Source organism: Pelmatolapia mariae, linkage group LG10_11 (genome assembly GCF_036321145.2).
Source record: "Pelmatolapia mariae isolate MD_Pm_ZW linkage group LG10_11, Pm_UMD_F_2, whole genome shotgun sequence".
NCBI classification, from domain to species: Eukaryota; Metazoa; Chordata; class Actinopteri; order Cichliformes; family Cichlidae; genus Pelmatolapia; species Pelmatolapia mariae.
Genome location: NC_086236.1, coordinates 18,781,614 through 18,804,647, shown reverse-complemented (window position 1 = coordinate 18,804,647; position 23,034 = coordinate 18,781,614). Strand labels below are relative to the sequence as shown.

The following is a 23,034-nucleotide window of genomic DNA, read 5'->3' as shown; positions in this document are numbered from 1 at the left end:
AGGAACACACTTGGCAAAACATTTGTGAGTCTGAGACCATAGCTGCATTCTTACCATCAAGAGACAGCATGCTCAAAGAACACTTCAGAGAGCCTGTACTCACTTTGACATAAGTCTTCTCCGTCTCCACCAATTCATTGATGACCTTGCGCAGTTTGTCAGCGTGGGAGAGCTGTTTCTGTGTGGCCGCGGCTGCTGTGGGTGGTAAAACTGACACAGGGCTCGGAGAAAGGGATGATGAAGACGATGAGGAGGACGACGACATCGGGCACTCGGGGGGATTGATGTCATGAAGGCCGCGGCAGAAAGCAGTGACCTGCTCTGTGCTCTGCTCAGAAAGAAAAGGAAGCAGAGCAGAATTTTTAAGGGACCGCTTTAAAAAACACTCACAAAAATTAATAAAATAACTAAATGACTATAATATGTAGGTTTATTTTGAGAAGTACGCATCAAGACATATGCACCAGTCATCATTAACAAGACATTAAACGCATTCCTACAGTCTGCTATGTATCAAAGACACCAAACATGAAGTCTAAGGAGATTGGAAAGAAAAGCGTCTGGACTTCTTTAAATTGCTTGAAGACGTTTCACCTCTCATCCGAGAAGCTTCTTCAGTTCTAGGGTCAAATGGGCTTCTTTCACTTCCTCTTTTGAGGAAGTGAAAGAAGCCATCTATGTCCTCTGTGAATGACCATCTTTGAACAGAGGCGGTGGCTTGCGACACCAACTGTCTGCCATCCATTTCTGAGATCCCTTCCCAGACGCCTTAACGCCCACTCACATCCTGGGCCATTTGACCTCAGAAAATGATAGGGTGTGGTTAGGTTTCACAATGAGCTCACCCAAAACCTTGGCTGATTGTGACCCACACCCGTTTTGACACCTTGGCTCGTGCGATTAGGTAGAGGATCATTAGGGGGTCCATTGTCCCTCTTGGGGGGACACTCCCACAGGGTTTAAAACTGGGACTCTCTACCATTTGACCCTAGAACTGAAGAAGCTTCTCGGATGAGAGGTGAAACGTCTTCAAACAATTTAAAGAAGTCCAGAAGCTTTTCTTTCCACGCTCCTTAGACTACGATGACCTGGATGACTGAGAACCTTCACAGACATACCAAACATGAAGAAACCTGCTAGATTCAGATTGTTAGTAGACCTAATAAGGGACTTGTCGCCTCCTTCTCCTTTTCTGCAACTATAAAACCTGCATTCTCTGATATTACTCTTAGAACTTGTTTAGTAATGACCAGAAACACACGTCACACATCATCCATAACATTACACACTGGAACCAAACACTGAGAAGAATATATTATATATTATAGGCTTACATCAAAATGCTTCTTTATTAGTCTCACGGGAGTGAACATGAACACAACAGAGCGCTGCATATTGAAAAATGGAAGTGAAAAAGCAGCAGCATCCAAACCAACAGGCTGAGTGTGTTTTTAAAAAAGTCAAATGTTCTACAAGTAATACAGCAGCATGTCTCCCTGCTGCACCAATGGTTATGAGTCTTTCCAGCATCTGCCAATACTTTCTACTAGCAGACTTCCTGTAGGTAAAGAGGTGTCTCTGAATTCAAACCCAGAGTTCAATAGTTTTCTTTGCAAGCCCAGGCAGGCTGTCACAAGAACTGAGTTCTTCTAAGAAATCTAGAAAAAAATAGATGTACATGTGCGTATTATAGAGTCTCTTACTAGCAACAACTATAAGGGAACTCAACTCTAAAAATCTCATTAATTACCAGTCCTCCTGTCCAGAGATAACACTGAACCTTTATTGTTTATTTCCAGTGTACATGTTAATCATTTATGAAGCAACCTTTAAAGAAAGACAAAAGAATGTAATCGAGAAGAAAAATACAGGTAATCTAAACTCTAAGGGACAAACAAAGACACTAAAACCATCACAAAGTAAAACTACAAACTGTGAGTCATGTCAAGCTGATTGGATGATGCAAGTTTAAATCTGTATTATCTGTAGGCAGCACAAAGCGGGTTTGATCCTATTTCAATCGCCATTTACTTAAACGGGATGCCACCAGTGTTACTCACAGAAGCGCTTTTGATAATATATGTTACAAAACTATCATTTTTATGGGTTCAGTGAAAGTGTTTACTTATTGTAATCTCTGTTACGGCAGTGCACCTCACTGTGTGCTGCTGATGGCTGATTTACATAAACTGGTCAGCTGGGGAAGTGGCTTGTCTTTACTGATTCAATGCCTTGTCTCCTGCTGGACTGCAGCAATGACAAACATAATTTTCCATTGTGGTATTCAAACCAGTTTTGCAACTTTGCTATACACACACACACACACACACACACACACACACACTTGTTTGCACAGCAGAATTGGGCAAACAAAGAGATTATTGACGTTCCTCCTATCACTAACTAACTACAGTTACAATAATAAACACTCACCACAAAATGAACTGAAAGTCTGAATACAAGTAAAATGACACAGGTAACTGAATTTTGTGTAGCATCCAAATAATTTACATTGTGTGGTAAGCATTGCTTACAAAGGTGATAACCGCATTAAAAAAAAACATATCCACAATAAAGGCCCTTTAAACTCCCCAAACTGATCTTACACACCGCTGAGAACAAGTTTGTGGTCAACATTTATCAGACATTAAATCTTGTTCACCGAAAACAGAATACTGAGAACCGGAAAAGCATGCAAGGATGAACGTGTAGCGATCTGTGCAGTGAGAATTCCTCCGTGTTTCTAAACACAACAAGCAGAGCAATAACACTGCCATTTCTGGCCCTAAAAGCGAGGTCTCGCCCTTGACTGCCGAGTGGCAGATGGGGCAGTGGCAGAGACAGATGACAAGAGATGGGGACCGAGGAAGGAGAAGAAGAATGGCAACATGATGCCGCACCATGACCAATAACTAACTTTCACACTGGCAATCTAAGTGGCATAGAGAAAATTGTGAAGTGCATAACTAATTGGATTTAATGATTATTTATCGGGGGTTTGTTTTAAACCCCAAAACAAACCTTCGATCGCAGATTCTAATGTGCAGTATAACAGTTATCAGCTTGTCCAGAATCAATGCCATTTTATTCCCCATGCCACTGAGATATAAACACGATATAGTAAATAATAATAATGTCTAAAAAAAGGGTAGCTCATACACTCAAAATGTGTGATAAGATACAAATATTACATAAAATATTAAAATGGGTTGTACAACTGGGGATTGCATTAAGCATAAGCTTAGCATTGCTGGTACAATACCATGACATAATCACTAACCTTTGCGGGATTGCATCCACAACACAAGTCACCTCACACACACACACACACACACACACACACACACACACACACACACACACACACACACACACACACACACACATATAAACAAGACTGCACAGCTCACCAGCTGTAACATGTCATAGATGGATTCGGTCGGTGGCTTAGAATTTCTGCTTCTCCTAAAAGCGGCCATCCTGGCAGGTGAAGTTTCCACGAGAAATCAGGTTCTCATTTCCTGTCCTGCTTTTCAATTCCAGAGTGCTTCCACTCTTCCTCTGCCCCGGGAAGGCTGTGTTTTTCTGCCCTGTGCAGAATGTAGAGTTGCCGAACTTGTCCAGCTAAACTGATCAGAAGTGCTAAAGGAGATGCCTGCTATTCAACACTCACCCTGCTCTGCAAAACACTGCAGCTGGTAAAATCATTACTGTGGCAGCTGAACAAATGGGTCATTAGGCAGACTGAACAGAACAGATTGCAATGAACAACAGCACTCCCATGTCACCTTATCCTACAGCGTCTATCCAATCACTTTCTATTTTTTCAATCCACCGGCTGTCTCTGCATGCTGCCCTGAGCGCCAGTCTCCACTCTCTTCTTTGCCTCGTATCTGTCCTCGTTGCCTCTTCCACTTTTCTGTCCAGGTGTTTGAGAGGAGCGGTGGCAGGCGGCGTAGAACAAAACATTAAATAACAAGATCAAACCTCACACCCTCATGAGAGATGTAAGAAGAGATGGGAGGAGAAAGGAGGGAGGAGAGAATGGGTGTTGAAGAGGCAGTGGGTGGTGGGAGCCAAACACTCCAACAGGCATCTGCCTTCTCTCTCTCTCTCTCTCTCTCTTTCTCTCTCTCTCTCACTCATCACTGCTGAGAAAGACTTATGTCACTACATCCGAGAAGGACAGCAGCCTTGTATTTGAGCTTGCGCTCCATTTGGAAATGGGTTTTAAGAAATACACCCCCATAACGCAATTATTTCTAGAATGACAACAAAAAGAACACGTGGGAACCAACTCAGGAAAAGTTTCTGCCCTAATGCACTAACTATGCATCCCACAGTCAAACCAGTTCTTGCCATTTCCAGAAACTACGTCAAACAGGTCAGAATAAGTTCTTTCTGAACACTGAAAATGGCAAAAAATAAGTATATTCCACATAAACGATAAACTTTAATCCTCTTTATAAAAACAACAGTTGGAGTGGATAAAGAGAGTAGCAGCACATGCAGTCCTTAATAGCACAGTGACTAAATGTACTATATCCTTGACTCAGAACAGAGAGGGAGGAAAGTGTAGCATGACAGAGCATGGAGGCAAGCACAAACCTGCTCTCACACCCATCAGCTGAAACCATGCTGAGCGAGAGCCAGAATAACCAGAGATTGCTCATATCTACATACTTGGCACACAGAAGCACAGCACACACATCATTTCACAGCTATGCAGTGAATTTTGACATGCAATAAACATGCACATGTATAAGTAAATGGAAATGTCTAGCAATTCTTATGGACGTGCCTCCTATGCCTCCTTGCACAGTGTTTGTCTAAAAGAACAAGCATTTACTTGTCAATATTTGAGCATGGACAGGAAGGAGGGAGGGAGGAGAAAGGAAAGGAAAGGAAAGGAAAGGAAAGGAAAGGAAAGGAAAGAAGGATATGTCTTGAAGTTCAATTTCACTGGAGATCAGGAAAACATGCAAATCCATAAATCCCTGCAAGGACTGATGGGATATACAGAGAGAGACTTAAATCATTTAATCTGAAAGCATGATTATGTTACGACATGAGTCTTCATAAATCTGCGCAGGAACATTTCGAATTCGGAGCCGTGGATTTGCAGACTACAGGCTTCAACTCAAAGTTGTAATGGGTGAAAGAAGTTAGAGGCACTTTTTTTATTCCCTTAAACAGCAGCAACCAGCCAGTTCTGATAACACAGCATTAGAGGATTACGTCGTGTACATTTTAATTTAGTTAAATTTTGGAAAACCATCAGAAAGAATGTGTTTTCTTGGTGTGTGATTACCAAAATATTCTAACACTAACATACAAATTGATGTGTTATTTCTGCATCCTCAGTGTTGACTTTGTAAAGATTATTGCTGCCTTAGAGGCTTCATAAATCAGCACAGTGCTCCCTCCAGTGGAAAACTGTGGAAGGACAACAGCATCTGAGACAAAGGTGAAAAGGCCCGATTGGAGGGAAGGGGGACAAGTGAAAGCATAACTGAAGACTTGTGCCCCTTATACATTCATAATAGCCAGAAGCTATAATAATTATATTAAACAAATACACTAACTCCAAATGAATAACTGGAATTATATCATCAAGAATAAATCAAAACAAACCTTGATAAAAATTGCACCCCACCCTTCAAACACTGAATAATGTATTTTCTATTTCAAATGCCCTCAAGCCAAACTATTAGACATTTGTAAATTATCATCACACTTGTCAGTGAGGCTGACTACACCTTGGAGAACACTAGCAATCACCGACATCTCTACTATCACCGTTATCCTGAGAAATCGGCACTTTGTTCTCTGGTCGGTTTATCATAGCGGGGAGGTTGCTCTGTGCTTTGTCTAAAATAATGAACATTCCCATATCCCCCGGCTAGCCAGACACTCATTTATCTCCACTAAATGATGTGAAACACTGTGGAGAATGGAGTAATTAGAATGTGGGGATAATTAAAATTGTCCCACTTTGCCTCGTTTTCCTCACTCCTCTGCCACCATGGCACCGCAGGCACTGGGTGAAATGAGGTAAGACGCAATCCTCAGCACTTCGAAGCTTTTCCAAACAGGAGACTTGAGAAACAAAAGGCCGATCAACATAAAGAAAGGACAAATAGTTTGGGTGAATGTGTGTTTGTTTTTGAAGAAAATGCCACAGTTTTGGCAGTCTGTGGCAAGTTTGGATTGAGCATCCAAGTGTTCAGGCTAAGGTCAGTGCCCACAGCCGGCTGGAGAGCTAAGGGAGCGGGCTGTTTTAAGTGCCAACGGCAGCCTCATGTTGTTTATGGTAATGAACAGCAGGGGGTTCGTGAGGAGGAGGGTGGAAAAAGACCCAAGATCAGAATGAAACTACAAGGACAGAAGGAAAGAAAGGGCATTCAAAACAAGACGGCAGATAAAGGTACTGGATGAAAAGAAAAGAGCTGCTGTGTCTGATGGTCACATTGTTGCTCTCAATATGGAAAATAATATGACAGTAAATCAAAAATCTAAGAAAATTAGGGGTACAGCAAAGGTAAAGATGAAAGGAAAGGATGGAAAAAAGCAGCAGGGCACAAATCAGACAGCTCATGTTAGACGAGAGCAGGGGGTGAGAGACACAAAGGTGAGATGAAGATCACTGACTTAACACTTGTGTTCTATTCTTGTCTACTGGTTTGCAGTGAATATTTGTTCCTCTTATAAACAATCCCGATTAGTCAAGTACATTAGTCTGTATGGCTGTGTGGCTGAAAGAGGTCGATTCCCCGAAAAGGCTTTGGATTTATTGGGCATATATTTAGGATCCCAGTTTTGACTAATTACTGAATTTAACCATACAGCAGATACACAGAAGAACAACTGTGAGGTTAAAACAGCAAAGCAATTTTCAATGTTAATTAAAAACTGCGAAGAGTTTCAGAAAGTTTTGTGCAGCATCTTCAACTAAATGTTTTCTTTCATCATGAGTTCCAAATTAGACTCTCCTCTATATCAAGAGCAAGGCAAGCTTTTCTTTAAGTATTTCACTCACTTCTCACGCTGGCACATTGGAATCATAGAGGAGTCTTCACTGAAGCTGCATTTGACCTCACCCATTAGCTCTCCCTTGAGATTGAAACTCATTGACACAAAATGAAGAGAGAATACAGCGATGTCCCTTCCCTTTCTTCTTTGTTCATGCCTAAGCTATCAACACTGGTCCAAAAAAGGAAAAAATGTTTCCGGTGGTTACTGGCTATCAGACAGTGCCATGGTAATGGAAGTGACAAGCGTATCAGAGGGAGAGTGGATGGCACACGGCCTGTCCCAGCAATCACTGCGTCGACCCTTATCAGTCCAGACATAATCGTAATTAGAAAGTGATGCTGTTCACTCACCTGTCTCCAGTTCAGTGTTCCAGAACGCACACTCGCACCCAACACGTACTATGTGCACATCTGTTAATGTGCCAAGACACATACACACTACATTTTGCTATGAATACGGTGCTGCTAATGCAATATGCTGTCAGCACCACAGAAAACTGTTATCGGAGGAAGAATATGGTTATGATTACAGTGTTAAATCAGTAGGATTCACAGATTCACTGTAACCATAATGTTGGACTAATTTATATATGCCCTATATATTATGAATCTCCCATATTTTCAGACCAACACTTTTTTTCTGGTTTCATGTGACATGCAGAAACAATTCAAAACAAAAGTAATCAGAAAATCCACACACATTCCTGCATTTAGCAGGATCTGGAAAAATTACACAAAAAAGAGCATAAATCAATTGTTGTGTATCTGTACGTATTTTACTGTGTGTCTTGCTACTACAAGTTTAAAAGAAACTGAAGCGGATTATTGTGTCATTCAAAGTATTGCTAATCAGACCCCCTGTGGAAATGACCCATGTGGTCATTGACAACAATGCCATTTCACAGTTATTCAGTGACCCCCATATGTGAATCTACAAAATAAAGAAGGTCAGGTTGTAGTCTGCATCATATACATGTATACATATCCTTATGGATTGGCATAGATTAAACTCATTAAAAAGTTATAGTTAAACACCACAGTGTGCATCAGAAACAACTAATTGTGAGTTTTTCAGCAAAACAATGTTCTTGGATTTTGTAGGAGCTGAGATAATAAATCATTCACGCAGAGGGAAAGACAAACTATTCTGGAGAAACACACTGAATAAAGAAATGAATAAGGAATTTGATATAACAACATTTTTGTGACAGCCTTTTGCAAAAACAGCCACACTGAAGTTTTGTTATGTGGCGTTTTACACACACCTTTTTTGTATGTGTAATTTTGCCCATAGTGTTATTTGTATGTAACCTGTATATAACACAAACAATAATTGGTGTATGATTTTTTTATGTTAAACTTGTAGTAACATAGATACCTTGTATATAACATATAACTTGGATACATTTGGTTGTGTAGATAGTGATGCATTTTTTACATTGTTTGATCAATTGTAACCCAGGGGAGATGAGATCCTAGTGCATCTTTTCTTTAGAAGTCTGAGGAAAAGCATCGCACATTATGTATCATGCTACGGCCTCCCGGTGTGCCGGTCAATCTCTTCTAATATCTGCTGAATTTTTTGATCCAGCACTCATTCTATTGAACCTTTTAACTTTGTTCAGACTTAGTTTGGCAAACTCTTCCTATATAAAACATGAAAGCAAAGCAACTGCTGAAATTTGTTCAAACATAAATCCAGCCTGTGTTGGATTGTTGATCAAATGATAGTGTTTTCCTTTGCTGTCTGGCATGAAATGTAAGAAATGTCCCTGAAGATGTCAGGCTGCAAGATGACAATGCAACAAATCAAAGACTAAGAACGCTAAGACTAAAGCTGCCAAAACATCAAACACTGAGCACCAAAAACTCCATCCTCTGTTGGGCTAAACTGTTAATACCCTGTTATTTTTGCATGTATGAATTTTTTACCTGGCTTGGTGTGTGAAACTGTGGCTTTGTAAAACATATCTTACTTTGTATCCAGTCCCAATGCAAGTTTTATCTTCCTGATGATCTCTGTGGCTCTGCAAGGGCAGACAAGGTTCCTCCTCATAAGTCTCATCTGGGCTCTCCAGTGTCAAACCTGACACATCATCCAGGATGTCTTCTACAAAAAGGACAAAAGGCAAAGCTGACAAAGAAGACTACACATACATATACCTGAGTCTGGCTGATTTTTAAAAGGTAATAAGTATGTAGTCGTAACGTTTTAATTAAAATAATAATTTAATAGCATCCTCTTTGTGTTGGATTAAAGTGACAGCAATTAAAGATTCCTATAACCTTTAATGTTTCTTATTGTGATATCACTGTTTAGTAAAATTAGTTATTATTCCTTCCATTTTAAAGTCTCCTCTATACACCTGTGTCCTCAAAGCATGACATCATCAATAACCTCCATCTGGCTGCTTAAGTGTTTTTCTCTCCATCTGACCCTTTGCATATGGCATATCCTGCATGATGACAGCTCCACGCTGCTGAAGGATTCGTATTAATATTCATATTGCTCCGAGTTCCAAACAATGCCAGCTTGTCAGGCTGCGCATTGCAAGTCCTGGTTTATAAGGAATACAAATGATGCCCTTGCACAAATAAAAAGAGCAGGTCAAAGGAAGGATGGCGGCTGCCTGCAGGTTAGTTATCAGACAGCATCCATGCATAATTAGTAGATCGCCCTGTTCACCTCACTGCATGCAAAAGATGTATCTGAAACCTCTCTTTTTCACCACAGAAAGTTGGGTTTTAGAGGGTGAATGATCACGCAACACAAGATATGTGAATGCAATGCTAAGGACAAAAAAAGGAAGAATCATTTTGTTCTTTTTTCTTTATTCTCATTCATTCAGAACTATGCATGTCTAAGTATATATGTCAGTATATAAATATCAACTAAGAAAAACTGCTTACATATATATTATTTTAAAAAGCAAACAGCTTATTCAACTGATCCCCAACTCTTTTGGGACAGGAAACCTTACCTTGGCTCTGGGAGAAAATGTCTGTGGCTAGGTTTTGTTCCACATCAGAGCGCCGGGGTGGACAGGAGCACACCATCCGCTGATCCAACTGGGGCAGGGTGCTGATGCTCAAGGTCAGGGTTTGGTTTGTAAATGCAGACATCATGTCATCCTTCTGGAGGGCAGATGCCTCTTTACCATTAAGTAACAGAATCTCATCCCCTGCTTTCAAACCTGACAGAGAATCGGGGAAAAAAATTGTAACAAATGTGAAATTTCACTAATTATATGGTAAGAAACAGTTTAAGAAACAAAGTCAATATAAAATAAATTATTGTAGAGAAAGTTTTCAAACAATGCACAGTCAGTAAAAGCATTATCTGTGAGTTCATGACCCAAAAAACATCCAACCAACAGCAGAATTCCTATGGGCCGCTCAAAAGCACTCCTCACACATGACTTATGTAAACAAAACTTTTGCACTATACTTCGCAGCAGCACCTCGGAGACTAATCAGGTGCTCTGAGATGCAAATGTGTTCCATCACATCAAAAATGCATCCTTCTATGATTGCTTGCCTGAGGCAAATACTGATCTAACAAGACGGGGTGGATTTAAGAGGCAAAGTACAATGTCTGTCTATTCCTGTCCTGTCCTGCCCACTGTGTGTATACGTTCTTCATGGTACAATAGGTGAACAAACAAAACACTGGAACATAGCTTCAGTTTGAGCCTTGCTCTTTGTCTTGCTGCTCCTCCTCTCAAGCACCTGTGCCCCATTCTGTTAATTGAGAATTATCACTCAATCAGCAATCCAATTAGCAGCTAACCTTATCAATAAACCCAATTGGCTGTGACAGCTGTTTAGAGATGTGACAGCAGCCTCATCTCATCTAGAAACACACAAGGGGATTTTTGGACATGTTTTGACTGCAGTCATCTGTGAGTATGAGCTTATCTTCCTATTTCAATCTCATTTTAAATTATTTGCTGCAACAGAAACAGCAGAGACATTATTCAGTAGGATTCTCATAGAACAGCAACACACAGTTACATACATATAGACGCATAAGGCACACATTTAGCCTTAAGTTATGACCTAGTTGTTTGGAATGTGAAGTGTCAGCTGTAGCAGAGGCTTTATTGGGCAGAGAGAGATAACCCCTCTGGTCATATACTGCTGCGTGTGTATGCCTGTGTGCAATGCATGGATGTGCCTTTGTGTGTGCTGCTGTGTGAGGAGGGGAAACGGGAATTACAGTGAAAGAACGAGAGCGGGAGTGAGAGAGAAATAGACCCTTTGGGGCTCCTTGTCCAGTGCTGGCCTGGTTTCTGCATGTACCCTGCAGAAAATCAAGCGTGATGTCTTTCAATTCCCCATTCACTCTCTGCACTGTTAATAAACCACACACATACACACAGGCTCATCACAGTGTTCGTGTGGACCCACTAAACTGCACCTAACTCTGTGATTCAGCAGAATATTGTGCCCAGATTGCAATAAGATGCTTTGTGGTATGTGGATGCTTCAATCTTTTTCTACTTCTAACATCAACTGAGTCCTGTGTCTTTTGGCAGCCTGCTAAGATAGCAGCTTTCAGATTGCTAATACACTAGAGGGCACAATCTCACACTTGAGTAACCTTGGTCTGACCCTGGGGCTTAGTTTTGGGGCATGTTATTTTCTATACATTAGTGTTGTATCTACCAAGCAGCCATATGTTTCTCAAACCCATTAGAGTGTCACTGTCTCAGTTAAAAGATAGGGACCAGTGAAGGGGGGTTGATCTCCAGACCCAGCAGTGCAAAGCAGAGAGTAGAATTCTGTTCTAGCTCTCAGGAATGAGAAAACAGCCACAAATCAACACCTTACAAAACATCTCTTTGTTCTTGTTTTATGGTTTGTTTGTTTTTTAATTTTATGGATAAAGGTTTTGGAATGTCATGCCTTCAGAATAAAAGCATAAAAACATCACTTTGGCCAATGTCTTGACTCTAGCATCTCTTGGCTGTGAATGCGTTCTCTATAAGCATCACTTGTAAGTGTGCTACAGTAACGGGTTAATCTCCTTAACACATGTCAAAGTATGCATAAAATGTGTACCTTTTGCTGAAGCCATTCCTCCTGCTTTCACTTCAGTAACGTGGAGCTGTTGCACCCCATCCTCCTCTAAAACTGCCACAGAAAAACCTGCAGACATAGATAGTTAGACACAGAGAAATTCATTTAATTCCTTCGGTCGTCTTTGAAATATTTCTATTTGACAGCGTAAACTGCTGTATAACCACAGCAATTAAATCCACTCCATATCATGTGTGCCCTTCATTTGGGTAATTCCCTTTTATTCATTAACAAAGCATGACTAGATGAAGTCCATTAGAAAATCAATTTGAAACAGAATTTATGGGTGTGTCAAGAACTGACTGCTATTGTCAGAAATAAGCATACCATATCCGTTTTTGCAGAACTCGGCTTTGTCAAACTGGACGACTTTGGTACTTTTGGGATAAATCTCAATCTCTTTGTAGAGCTGTAAACACATAACAGCACATATATAAATAAATAATTGTAATTAAAGAGAAACAAACAAATAGAGATCAATATATCTATATACAGGGAAAAATGGATGGGTAGCAGTGTTGTTGGACAGATAAGGTCAAGGTCATGCTGTTGTTATTAATAAGAAATGAACAGGTTCATGTATTATTCTGGCTCCTTAGCCAAGCAATTGTATCTGAAGGTTGTGGGGTCAAAATCCAGGTCAGGGCTATGAAGTGAGTGGGTGCTCAGACAAGACCCTGAGCTCACAAAAGCCTAGAACATGGACACAGCTGTGTGTATGCAGCAACAGACAGGAACAGAAGTCCGCAGTGTGTAGTAGCCTTCACTGAGGAGAAATAATAACGTAATATCATAGACTAAGGATGAAAGCGGGTGAAATGAGTCAGTGATCAAAGCAGGAAGATAAAAGAGCTCTTGAGGAAAAGAGCGAGTTATACAATGATTGTGCTTTGAGAAAGATTTCAGTGTATCACCTACAAGGCGCAATCAAAAAGAGGATTTGTTTTGGGGTTTACAGCAGATGAATAATGCGGTGGTGGTGGGGACTCTCAGTGAGTGCAACTGTTCTTATGATAAATAGATGCACACAAACACAAACGGCGACTTCGTAGTGCACACAATAGACTTGAAATGCTACTTTGCATAATTTATAGTTTATGCAATAGTGCTTCTTTTCCATCCTGGTGATTTTGTATGCACGGCAAATCAAAACGGCAACCAACTCATAAAAAATGCACAAGCATTCATCCATATCTGACAATAAAAATATGAATAAGAAGATGGCAAATCCAAATAACATACTGCAATAAACTTAGAATCACACAAACAGCATAATAATGTGTGCTGCATGTCTTTGATTAACTTACATGGATATTTAAACCTAGGATATTCACCTGGTTATTACTTAAAAAAAATATTTCTGATGTGGCTTAGTGTGTATTTCCTCACCAGATCGGAGATGTCCTCTTCAAATGTGGGAACATAATAAAGTATTTGGTTGTCAACCAGCACCTTCAAACGCAGGCAGTGGCCAGAGGGATCGATCTTATGGGTCTGGGGGCAACAAGAACATATTACTTGTACATGCGAGTACATGTTTAAGTTTTAAAATATCTGGTGACTGGCGATAAGGAGAAAGGTAAAGAGAAACCAACATAAAGTGTGTCATTAAAATGTTATGCCACCGCCTACCACAGATGCTTCAAATTTCAATCCACTTTGACATCAGTTCAACAAATGACTGGAACTCTATTCAAAAAGACATTCCCTATATTGAGTTTTAATAATAGTGCTGGAGAATGCTGTCTAACATGCTGGTCCAAAGTCATGGACGATGATGATGATGGATGCTCTGCTTCACTCTGTTATGTTTGTGACTTGCGTCATTAGGCAATATTACGCCTATTATGTGTCTCTTGCTGAAGCCAATTAAGGAGAAAAGGTAATGAAGTGAAAACAAGTGATGGACTGTGAATGACAGCAATATACAGTGTATCCTGAAAGGTAAGAGCATTATTAAAAGATCTGTGACTCTGTGAGAACTGTCATAGAAGTAGAACTGAAAGAACTCGGTTATAATCAAATTCATATATGTACATTGAAGAAGACGGTATCTGAACCGCTGATAATGTGCATCTGACACACAGTTGACTTTCACATATTACTGTCAGCTGTCATCGTTGACAGCTGACAGTAATATGGTAGCTCTTCATTTTCCTCATATAACTTAATGGTATTCTGACCTCTCTACAGGGCTGTGTCTAATTTCTTAATACCTTGGGGATTGCCTGTGTTTTGAAAAAGCTGTTGAGAAGAATTAATTGCATTCCTAGGCGCTTGAATGCTATGTGTGTCATTCTGCGTCTGCAAGCTAGCAGGTAATAAAGCTGCATATTGGAGGTGGGTGACAGACAGCCACACTTCCAAAACCTCCAAATCATAAATGATTTAGTGATCATAAAATCCATTGAGAATTTGCTAATTAATGATGATTTATCACATGAATCATGACATAATGCTCTCAGCTGCCTTTACAGGTTTAAAGTATCAGTGTCTGTATTGGTATTGGCAACACTGGCTCTGTATTTACTTGGTATTGGATCAATACTAAAATTTGCAGTATTATAAAGTGCTACTGTGTATGCAATACAAAAGAGGAAACATTGTGCAGTCTGTCACTTTGCAAACTGTCAATTAAAAAAAAAAAGTACATCAGTGTTACATTGGTGATTATATGCAGTGCACTGTGTAAAATGCATTTCTCTTATGTGCAGTCTCTGGTAATGCGATATTTGCAATGCTGTTTTTAATGGCCCACCTTGCAGACAGTGTTCAAGACTTCCAGTGTTGTCTCTCCGGGCTGTATGACGGCCAGGATGGGCTGGTTGTTTGGCAAACACACCCAGGAGGGTTTCAGGTACTCAGGAACCCAAATATCACTGTCTACAGTTTGCTGAGGAAGACTTTTCACAGAAGCTTCTCTCTCCTTCTGAAAATAAAAGCAAACAGACACTCAGCAAGTTTAAGTTTATGCATCTTTGAGCAGCTGCAGTGGCAGAAAGCATAAACAGACAAGGCAGATTTAATGCAATCATGAAACTCACAAACAGTAATTCAGTAATGACACTTGTACTGCAGTATGCTTTTTGCATTGCATGTAGCACATATTATATAGCTTACACTTGCATTTTTATGGGTGTGTTACTGTTTTTAAAGCATAATCTGTAACCTTTCGGCCCATCAGTCTGACCTCCAACAATCTGGCAGCCTTGTCAGCCGCCTTGCTGGCTTCTATTCCCCCCATCTGTAATATATCTCCACCTATCGAGTAACAGCATCCACATTTATTCTTTCATTCTTCTATCACGCCAGCCTCCAATTAATCACTGCCTCTCCTTCTGGTGCCCTTTCCCCCTATCTGTACATCATTCCATCAGCTCTCTCCTCCCCATCTTTCATTCACGCCATACAATCTGCTGGCAGTTAACAATCAGGCCCGGTGGTCCCTGTCGAAATGAACTTCGACTTGGCTGTATCTGTACGCGTGTGTGTGTCTGTGTGTGAATCTGTGTGGTAGAGATAAAGTGAAACAAAGAGGGAAACAGCCACAGTAAACTACATGCAATAGCACATTTTTATATTCACAAACACAAACAGGCCTACATTCACATGCACAAACAAAATACAGACGCGCACACATTATCTCAGACAGACAACAGACTGGGGGGCCTGTAAGTAGTACCTCCCCCAACTCCCTGAACTCCCAGTCCTGCTCAGCACCATCTGGCTCCCCTCCTGGCCTATCTAGGATGCCTCTGCTGGAGGGTGGTGATGGTGTGTGTGGGGCGGCGGGGTTCTCAGATCCCTGCTAAACTCTCCTTTCCAGCTTATGCTAACAAAGGGATTCCCCAGAACAAACAGCAAATTAAAGCTGGGAAAGTCAATCAGATGTGAACATTTGGAGCTATTCTTGCTGGAAATGCTCAATGAGGAAAATCTTTGCCACTGATATAGCATTTCCAGCTCTAGTCTACTGCCAACTACAGCACGTTACATCTTATGCTTTTCTTTACAGTCATCCCATACACTGCCAGCTGAAGCCTGGCGTGGGTGGAAAAAAAAATTGATCTCTCTTTGTGCCACCGGGGGCCTGCACTGCCAGAGCAGGTTATTGCTGCAGACTTAGCTCCTGTCTGCTTGGTTCAGACTAAAGCCTATCTTTTCTCTTCTCCTCATCTCTGGTGCTTTTTACCAGTGTTCATAAAATATAGATCCAGCAGGCTTGTCCTATACAACCTATGCAACTGGACATTTTTCCTTAAAATTCATATAGATTCATCGCATACTGGAAAACTACATTGATATGGTTGTCTTAGGAAACCTGTTTTTCTTTCTTAAGATATATAGCTAATTATTTGCAATTGTGTGCAAGTGTGGTCAGTACAGCAGTTACAGGAGAACACAGATGGTGTGAAACCAGCGAGTCCTATGGTAGCAAATGTCTGCATATTTGTTGAAACGTCAGAACACTAATGATGTGAACATATCAGATTAAATTTGTCTCTGTGGGATTAGCAGACAGAAAATCCCTCCAGTTGATAGCCTTTTTGATACTGATAAAGATGGAATTGCCTGAAGCAAATTAAATAAAGGGACTCTGTCCACACTGCCCAGAATATTAAAAAACTGCTGCAGAAGATGACAAGGGTTGTTTACTCAACACAAATAAACCTGAGCGTAGTCCAATGACGCTGAGAGAGACAGATATTCTGCCGCTTTTAAAGTTTTATGAGTCTGCAAATGTCTCCAATCACTCTTCATCGAGGAGAGAAGCGAATGTCTGAAAATATTAAAGCGAGGGCTTTAAAAATGACCTCAAAGAAATGCTCGATGGTGCAGAAGGGTGCATGGATTTTGTGTTTTCCCTTAGATAACCCACCCTGCAAAGAGTCAGAGCCCCAAAAGGATCTTAGTTAAGTGAAAGGAGGTGGAAAATCTAGTGATGTAGCTGGCCTCGGGGTCTTAAGAAGCCCATTACCCATTATACAAGAACAAAGATTCATCTGATGCTCCAGTGATTTTTCCTCTTGGTGTATGCAAAAAGCAAACAATGAGAAGAAATGAGTCCACAGCCACATGAACTCTGCTGATTTGTGGTGAATACCAAACTAATAAAGGGAGGAGGAGCTTCATGTTTAGCCTAAGGGAGGTTATTACTGTAAATGGTACAATGTGGTTGTTGTCAACTCCCTTTAATTTCTTGATGGGAAATGATTGCACTGTACAGCAGAAGTGGGAACAAGTTGAAACTGGATTATATGTATTTAGCACTTAATTTCACCCAGTGAGGAGACGTTTAGCTGCACTATTACTTAATGTTCAGCAGAAACAGCAAGACTGCTTCATCTTCATCATAAAATATTACATCGACAACAAAATTTAATCTAAATGTAGGTTTTTAAACATAAACAGAGTTGAAAGCTTACAGATTTTTCACTGGAGGAGTCTTCGAACACCTTCTGCAAAGACTTTCTCACCGGCTCCGCCCCATCAGCAAACACCTGCAATAACACAAAGCACCGCAAAATTAAAACACACATAAGTATAGTTATTACTTTGACACCAAGAAGCAGTTTCAAGCATAAACTTATGAACACACAATATTTTTTATTGATTATTGAAAGCAGATAGTTAGCTGCAGTAGTATTTATTCGCCAAAATCTAATTTTACAGATTTCAATTAAAACATCAAGCACTGCAAAGTCACTCAAAGTCAATTGAATACCTGGTCAATTGAAGGGTGTCCTTTGCTCTTTCTCCTAGATGCGGTGTCCAGACCCCAGAGTGAGGAGAAACGGCTTCGACGTTTACTGAAGGTGCGAGGGAAAGGTTGGTTCCGCCTTCTCATGCTGCTCTCTGTACGGGCAGACACCTGTGACAGTGACAGTTACAGAAAACACAACAGAAATGAAACAGACACCTTTAGCACCCTGAATGAAAACAGTTTGACACAAAAAAGCAATCATTTGCAGCAGCTATGACCTATGACGTTGGCACAGGGAAACTTTTCTTTCCCGTTTTTTGACTTCTCTAGGTTAAATCAGAGCTCAAATAGTATGAGCAACTATGCATTACACTAGTATAGAGCTGCTTGTATATGAACAGCACAAAGAGCTGTATTCTTGTGGCAGTGGTGCTGTCTCTTCATCAGACACGTACACTTCAAACATAACATCTTACACCACTTTTTAGACTCATCTTCTCATTCCCCACATGAGAGGCCTTTATACTGTTATTACAGCCCGAATCTACTGAAGAAAGTAAATGAAGGAAAAAACAGAAATATTGCTTTTGTGACCAAAAACTTTGAATACCAGAGCTGAGAGAGAGAACAATTATATTTCCCTTTAGGCAAGACAAATGAGTTCATTTTAATATTTTTGCAATTCATTAATTAGTAGCCATGAACAATTATTTTAATTGCATTTCATGTCATTTCAGTAGTTTTGCGTTACATGTATTTATAAACGTGATTCTCCTTATAAATATGCCCCATTTATCATATTTAAGCGATGCAATAATGACATTTAAAATTAGTTAGAAGGCATGTGGTAATAAATAGAGTAAAAAGAATATGAAAGGGACAGGAGAGACATAAAAAACGGTATAAAATATGGCAGATAAGGAGAAGAAGACACTGAGGGAGCGAGACACAAACAAAGGAAGTGAGGGTGTAGGCAGTAAAAGGAGGGGGAGCAAGGGCCAGAGAGTGTTAAGCCTGTTTGTGGGAAAGTGCCTCAGGGATGGTAGCTTGCTAAAAGAGTTTGTATTGATCGACCAATCACAAAAAACACTGTCAGTGCTTGATGTTGTGTGTGCGTGCTAGTGTATGTTTGGCATATCCGTTAGCTTGCTCGTATAAAACTGCTCTGTAGAGAAATGTTTTCCATGTTTTGCTCTTCATTTTTGCTCTTTGTTCTTTGGATGATACTACGCAGAGCTTACAACTCAATGACACACAATAGCATAGAGATCAGGTCGGGTTTCATTCTGTACATTCTGCAGCACTGAGATAATAACTTGGGTTTCAGAGAGGATTTATAGGTAGAATGTTTTCCTTTCACTTTTCTCTCAAGCTTTTAGGATAGTGTGTATGTGATACATTTTAATATGTGGTGTGTGTTTGCTTCACAAGTCTGAATCTCTACCCATCTTGTGAAGGTAAACCGTCTATGTAACCTTAACCTTGAGTATTAGGCTTAAGAGTCACAGCTGTTTTTGCACACTTAGAATAAAAAACTTGCATGCATCACTACGACAGAAAGCAGAAATAATGTAGGTGTTCATTTCACATTTTTGATGCTACCAACACATCAACTTTGAGAGCTGGCACTTACTTATATCTACTTAAATTCCATCACTTAAACAAAATCTTTATAATAAGAAAATTATTGCTATAATTCACTTGTTCAGCAGTTTTAATGTTGTGGCTAATTGCGTGTTACAGATAAAAACTCACTCCACTTTACAGCGCTCATGCTAACTTTGGGCCTGAGAATCAAACCAGCATACCTGGTTTGTTCATTTGTTTCATAACCTTGGGGTATATGGCAGTATCTATTTCTTTGAACATTTGTGAGGCAAGCAGAAATTCTTGCTTTCAGTAGGCGTATGTGACAAGGCACTCACAGGCAGATAAACACACCCACTCTTCAAGCTGGGCTGTTATTGAGGGTCGACAGTTGGAAACCTCTCATGCAATCTCTACACGGAACGTGTAGAGACACGTGAGTTTGAGTTTTCAGGTTTGGATTCATGAGCTCCGATCGAGTTTACTAGAAAAATCACAACCTGAGAAACACCTGGAGTGAATAGTCAGATACCAGCACTAAACATTTCTAATCATACCAGTGCATGGAAGGAAGAAACAGAGAAGATCCCCAGTCGTCCCATGGCAACTTTTGTGGGACGTGACGCAAAGCCCAGGAGGCGTTTGGGATTGGGAGGTTCACCGCCCTGCAGACTCGCCAGGTAGCAGCGGCAGCGGAAGAGATCTATGTGAAATCTCTCCAAGTTCTGCTCCCACAAGAAGATCTATAAGCAGCAGAGATTACAGAGTAAAAAGTCAAAGTCATGCGTTTGTGATTATGCAATATAAACAAACTTTGCTGATGAGATCCAGATTTATTCAGTTTTATCTCTAATGAGAACAACAACAAAAAATAAAAAGATAAAGAACAGACGCTGTGTTAGGTGGTTATTCGGCTGTTTCAGGAGAAGTGAGATGTGGGAGTACTGCAGCCCCTGTGGAGAGGTATTACTCACCAACACAGCCCCCACCAGTTGGTGACCTGCTGTTCTATGTGCAATGTATCACAGGGTGGGCCGTGGGAGGTGAAACACAGGGACACACACTCACAGTGAAACACAAAACTAGACTTAACGCTGCATTAGTTTCCGTGGTCACCTATGTGGAAGTGTGAAAATATTAACACAAATAAAAAATATAAAGAATTACGGAAGTAGAAGTTTTAATGTTTTTTCACATTTGTTTGTTCACCTCACCTCTCCTCAGATTTATTTATAAAGTATACACAAATATGTACAGATAAAATAAATAAATATCATTATCATACAAATAATTGCAACAGTTCTTATATGTTTTATATGTCATTATATTTCCACACTTTCCACTTTTTTGATCTTTTATTTATTTATCTCTGTGCTTAATCCCCATTTTCTTTTTTTTCCACAACTGTATCCTTATTGGCAGCTCCGTGACTCAACTGAAAGAAGTCAGTCAATGACATAAACCCTGCTTGAGGCTTGTTTTCTTCTTTGATGCCACAGTTTCAGTTACTGTGTCTTTACAGCAGGCAATCAAAGTGCTTCCTTGTAAATTGCAGCTCTTTTACTTGATGAGGACTAACTGCTTTCTAGTTCCTTTTATGTTACATATAACAAGAAATAGAAAGAGCATTATGTAACAACACCAATATAAAGACAGATAGACTTGCACAGACTTGCTAGGACAAGGAGGCTTATTGTTAATGACCACACTTCTAGGCCTTTTTTTCTTTTTGTAAGATTTTCCAGTCAGTGCTGGCTACCATCACCAGCAACTCCAGACATCCCGCATGGAATAAGCCTAAATCAATGTTCTATTGAAACTGAACAAAAACGGGTTCTGGAAAAGATTTGAAAAAGCTGCAATGCTTTTAAAAGACCTCTTGAATCTAAAAGGATTAGCCAGGTTTACCTGTGTGCTATGTGTCTGTAAGCAGCAAGTGGACTCGCGTGTGTTTCTAAATGAGCACCAGCTGGAATAAGTGAAACCATTTTTGGTTGGAAAGGCTGCTTTAGAGCATTTTGCCTGGATGACGGCATGCTGTAAAGATGATTTAATGCCATGATTTCAGTGCCTGAGATCGTTGGTGCAGTTTAAGTCACAATAATGTGCATCTATAAACCGCCTTCAGGTGTTTTCATTCAAATTAACTGGAAGATAAAGAGGTGAGGACGGTTTTTAGCCATGAGATAACAAACCTCCCTACAGTCGCATTTTATGGCCATAAAGTGTTATTAATTTGCAATAATATGACAAAATTAAAGGGCATTTGTCTCATAGGTGTTGTTTCGGTAATGCTCCACCACCTCATGTACAGCTTTAATCTGTTTGACTGCTTTCAATATGTCAGAATCCTTGACACTTAGCTCCACTTTTAGCCTCAAACGACCACCCGATTGACCCCATACCTGCTCAAGTATGGTCTTTCTCTTCTTGCCATCAGTGACAGTGGACAACTGCATGTCTCCCATTTTCTTCATTTTCTCATCCATATCAATCTTCTGCTCCAGCTTGCGGATTTCAGTTCGCAGCAATCGCACGGTGTCCTCCCTGTGGTGCTGCCGAGCAAGAGCAGTAGCACACGCCGAGTGGATCGCCGTGATCCAGTTTTCCAGTTCTGTTTGGCCTGATGTCTGAACAGAAGGAAGGGACCATGACAAAGCGGGTAACGATAGTGAGCAGATAAAATCAAGAAACTGACAGCTGAAAGAATTGAAGCATGACTTCCAATATCGGCCTCTGGGAGAAAATGGTCATTATAATCTCATCATCATTTTATTACTTTCTTCCCATTCATGAATTAAATGTCAGTGAGGAGAGCTGTCATGAATATAAATAGACAGATTTTAATATTACACAATGGTCAGTCTGGTGGATCACTGTCACAGTGTGACAGCGTGGCCTTTAAACATGTCAAACATAAACACAAGGACACAGGGATGCCTATCTCCAGCACATGATGAACATGTATTGGTGTGCCACACGCAAATCCCCTAGAGGAAAATAGCTTCCAATTTCCTGTTTCTCTTTATGTTTGATGCTGGTATGTACAGTAGCACCAAAAAACAAAGACAGGATATAAAAACACTGGACCTGTATGCATGAATGCCAACCTGATTTAACTTTAACTTGCATAAAATACCGTCATGCCAACTCAGCTTTAAGAGTAGCCGATGTTTTAAATTCCAGTGCCTCTCTCACCTGGAAGAGGAAAGCATCTCCCACTGAGTTGCTGAGACAGAAGACAAAGTCTTTCTTGGGATGCTCAGGTACAGCTTGGACAATGCTGTTCTCCACCCACAGCGCGTGTTTGTGAACGCTGTTGTGGTCGATACCTGAACGGCCATCGTATTCATACAGGAATAGGGTGCAGCCTTGAAGAACACACAAAAAAAAGGAGTTAAAAAAAAGACAAAAATATGTTTTTTTGGTTTTTTGGTTTTTTTTACAGATGTTATAATAAGTACCCTTAAATCAATTTAAACATCCTTCCTTTCCCTGAACTTTATTTAAACAACGATTATAAAACGTAATCGTTTAATACATGAACCTATTTTGCTATCAGTACAACTAAACCTATAACATTACATTATGAAGATAAGACTGATTTATTTTTAGCATGATGCATAG

General features: G+C 40.2%; 1 protein-coding gene across 1 annotated transcript in view; it reads right to left on the bottom strand.

The window, feature by feature from the left end:
* The window catches only part of LOC134637210 (rho guanine nucleotide exchange factor TIAM1-like), a 52,269-nt gene that overhangs the window by 8,206 nt on the left and 21,029 nt on the right, over nucleotides 1–23,034 (bottom strand). The window contains exons 7-18 of the mRNA XM_063487574.1: nucleotides 22,606–22,778; nucleotides 21,813–22,037; nucleotides 19,965–20,150; nucleotides 17,842–17,988; nucleotides 17,543–17,617; nucleotides 14,875–15,045; nucleotides 13,506–13,610; nucleotides 12,444–12,525; nucleotides 12,099–12,185; nucleotides 10,016–10,228; nucleotides 9,011–9,144; nucleotides 104–328 (exon numbers count right to left, since the gene is read on the bottom strand). Of these exons, the coding sequence (XP_063343644.1) occupies nucleotides 104–328; nucleotides 9,011–9,144; nucleotides 10,016–10,228; nucleotides 12,099–12,185; nucleotides 12,444–12,525; nucleotides 13,506–13,610; nucleotides 14,875–15,045; nucleotides 17,543–17,617; nucleotides 17,842–17,988; nucleotides 19,965–20,150; nucleotides 21,813–22,037; nucleotides 22,606–22,778 (1,823 nt within the window). The remainder of the gene's footprint in view (nucleotides 1–103; nucleotides 329–9,010; nucleotides 9,145–10,015; nucleotides 10,229–12,098; nucleotides 12,186–12,443; nucleotides 12,526–13,505; nucleotides 13,611–14,874; nucleotides 15,046–17,542; nucleotides 17,618–17,841; nucleotides 17,989–19,964; nucleotides 20,151–21,812; nucleotides 22,038–22,605; nucleotides 22,779–23,034) is intronic.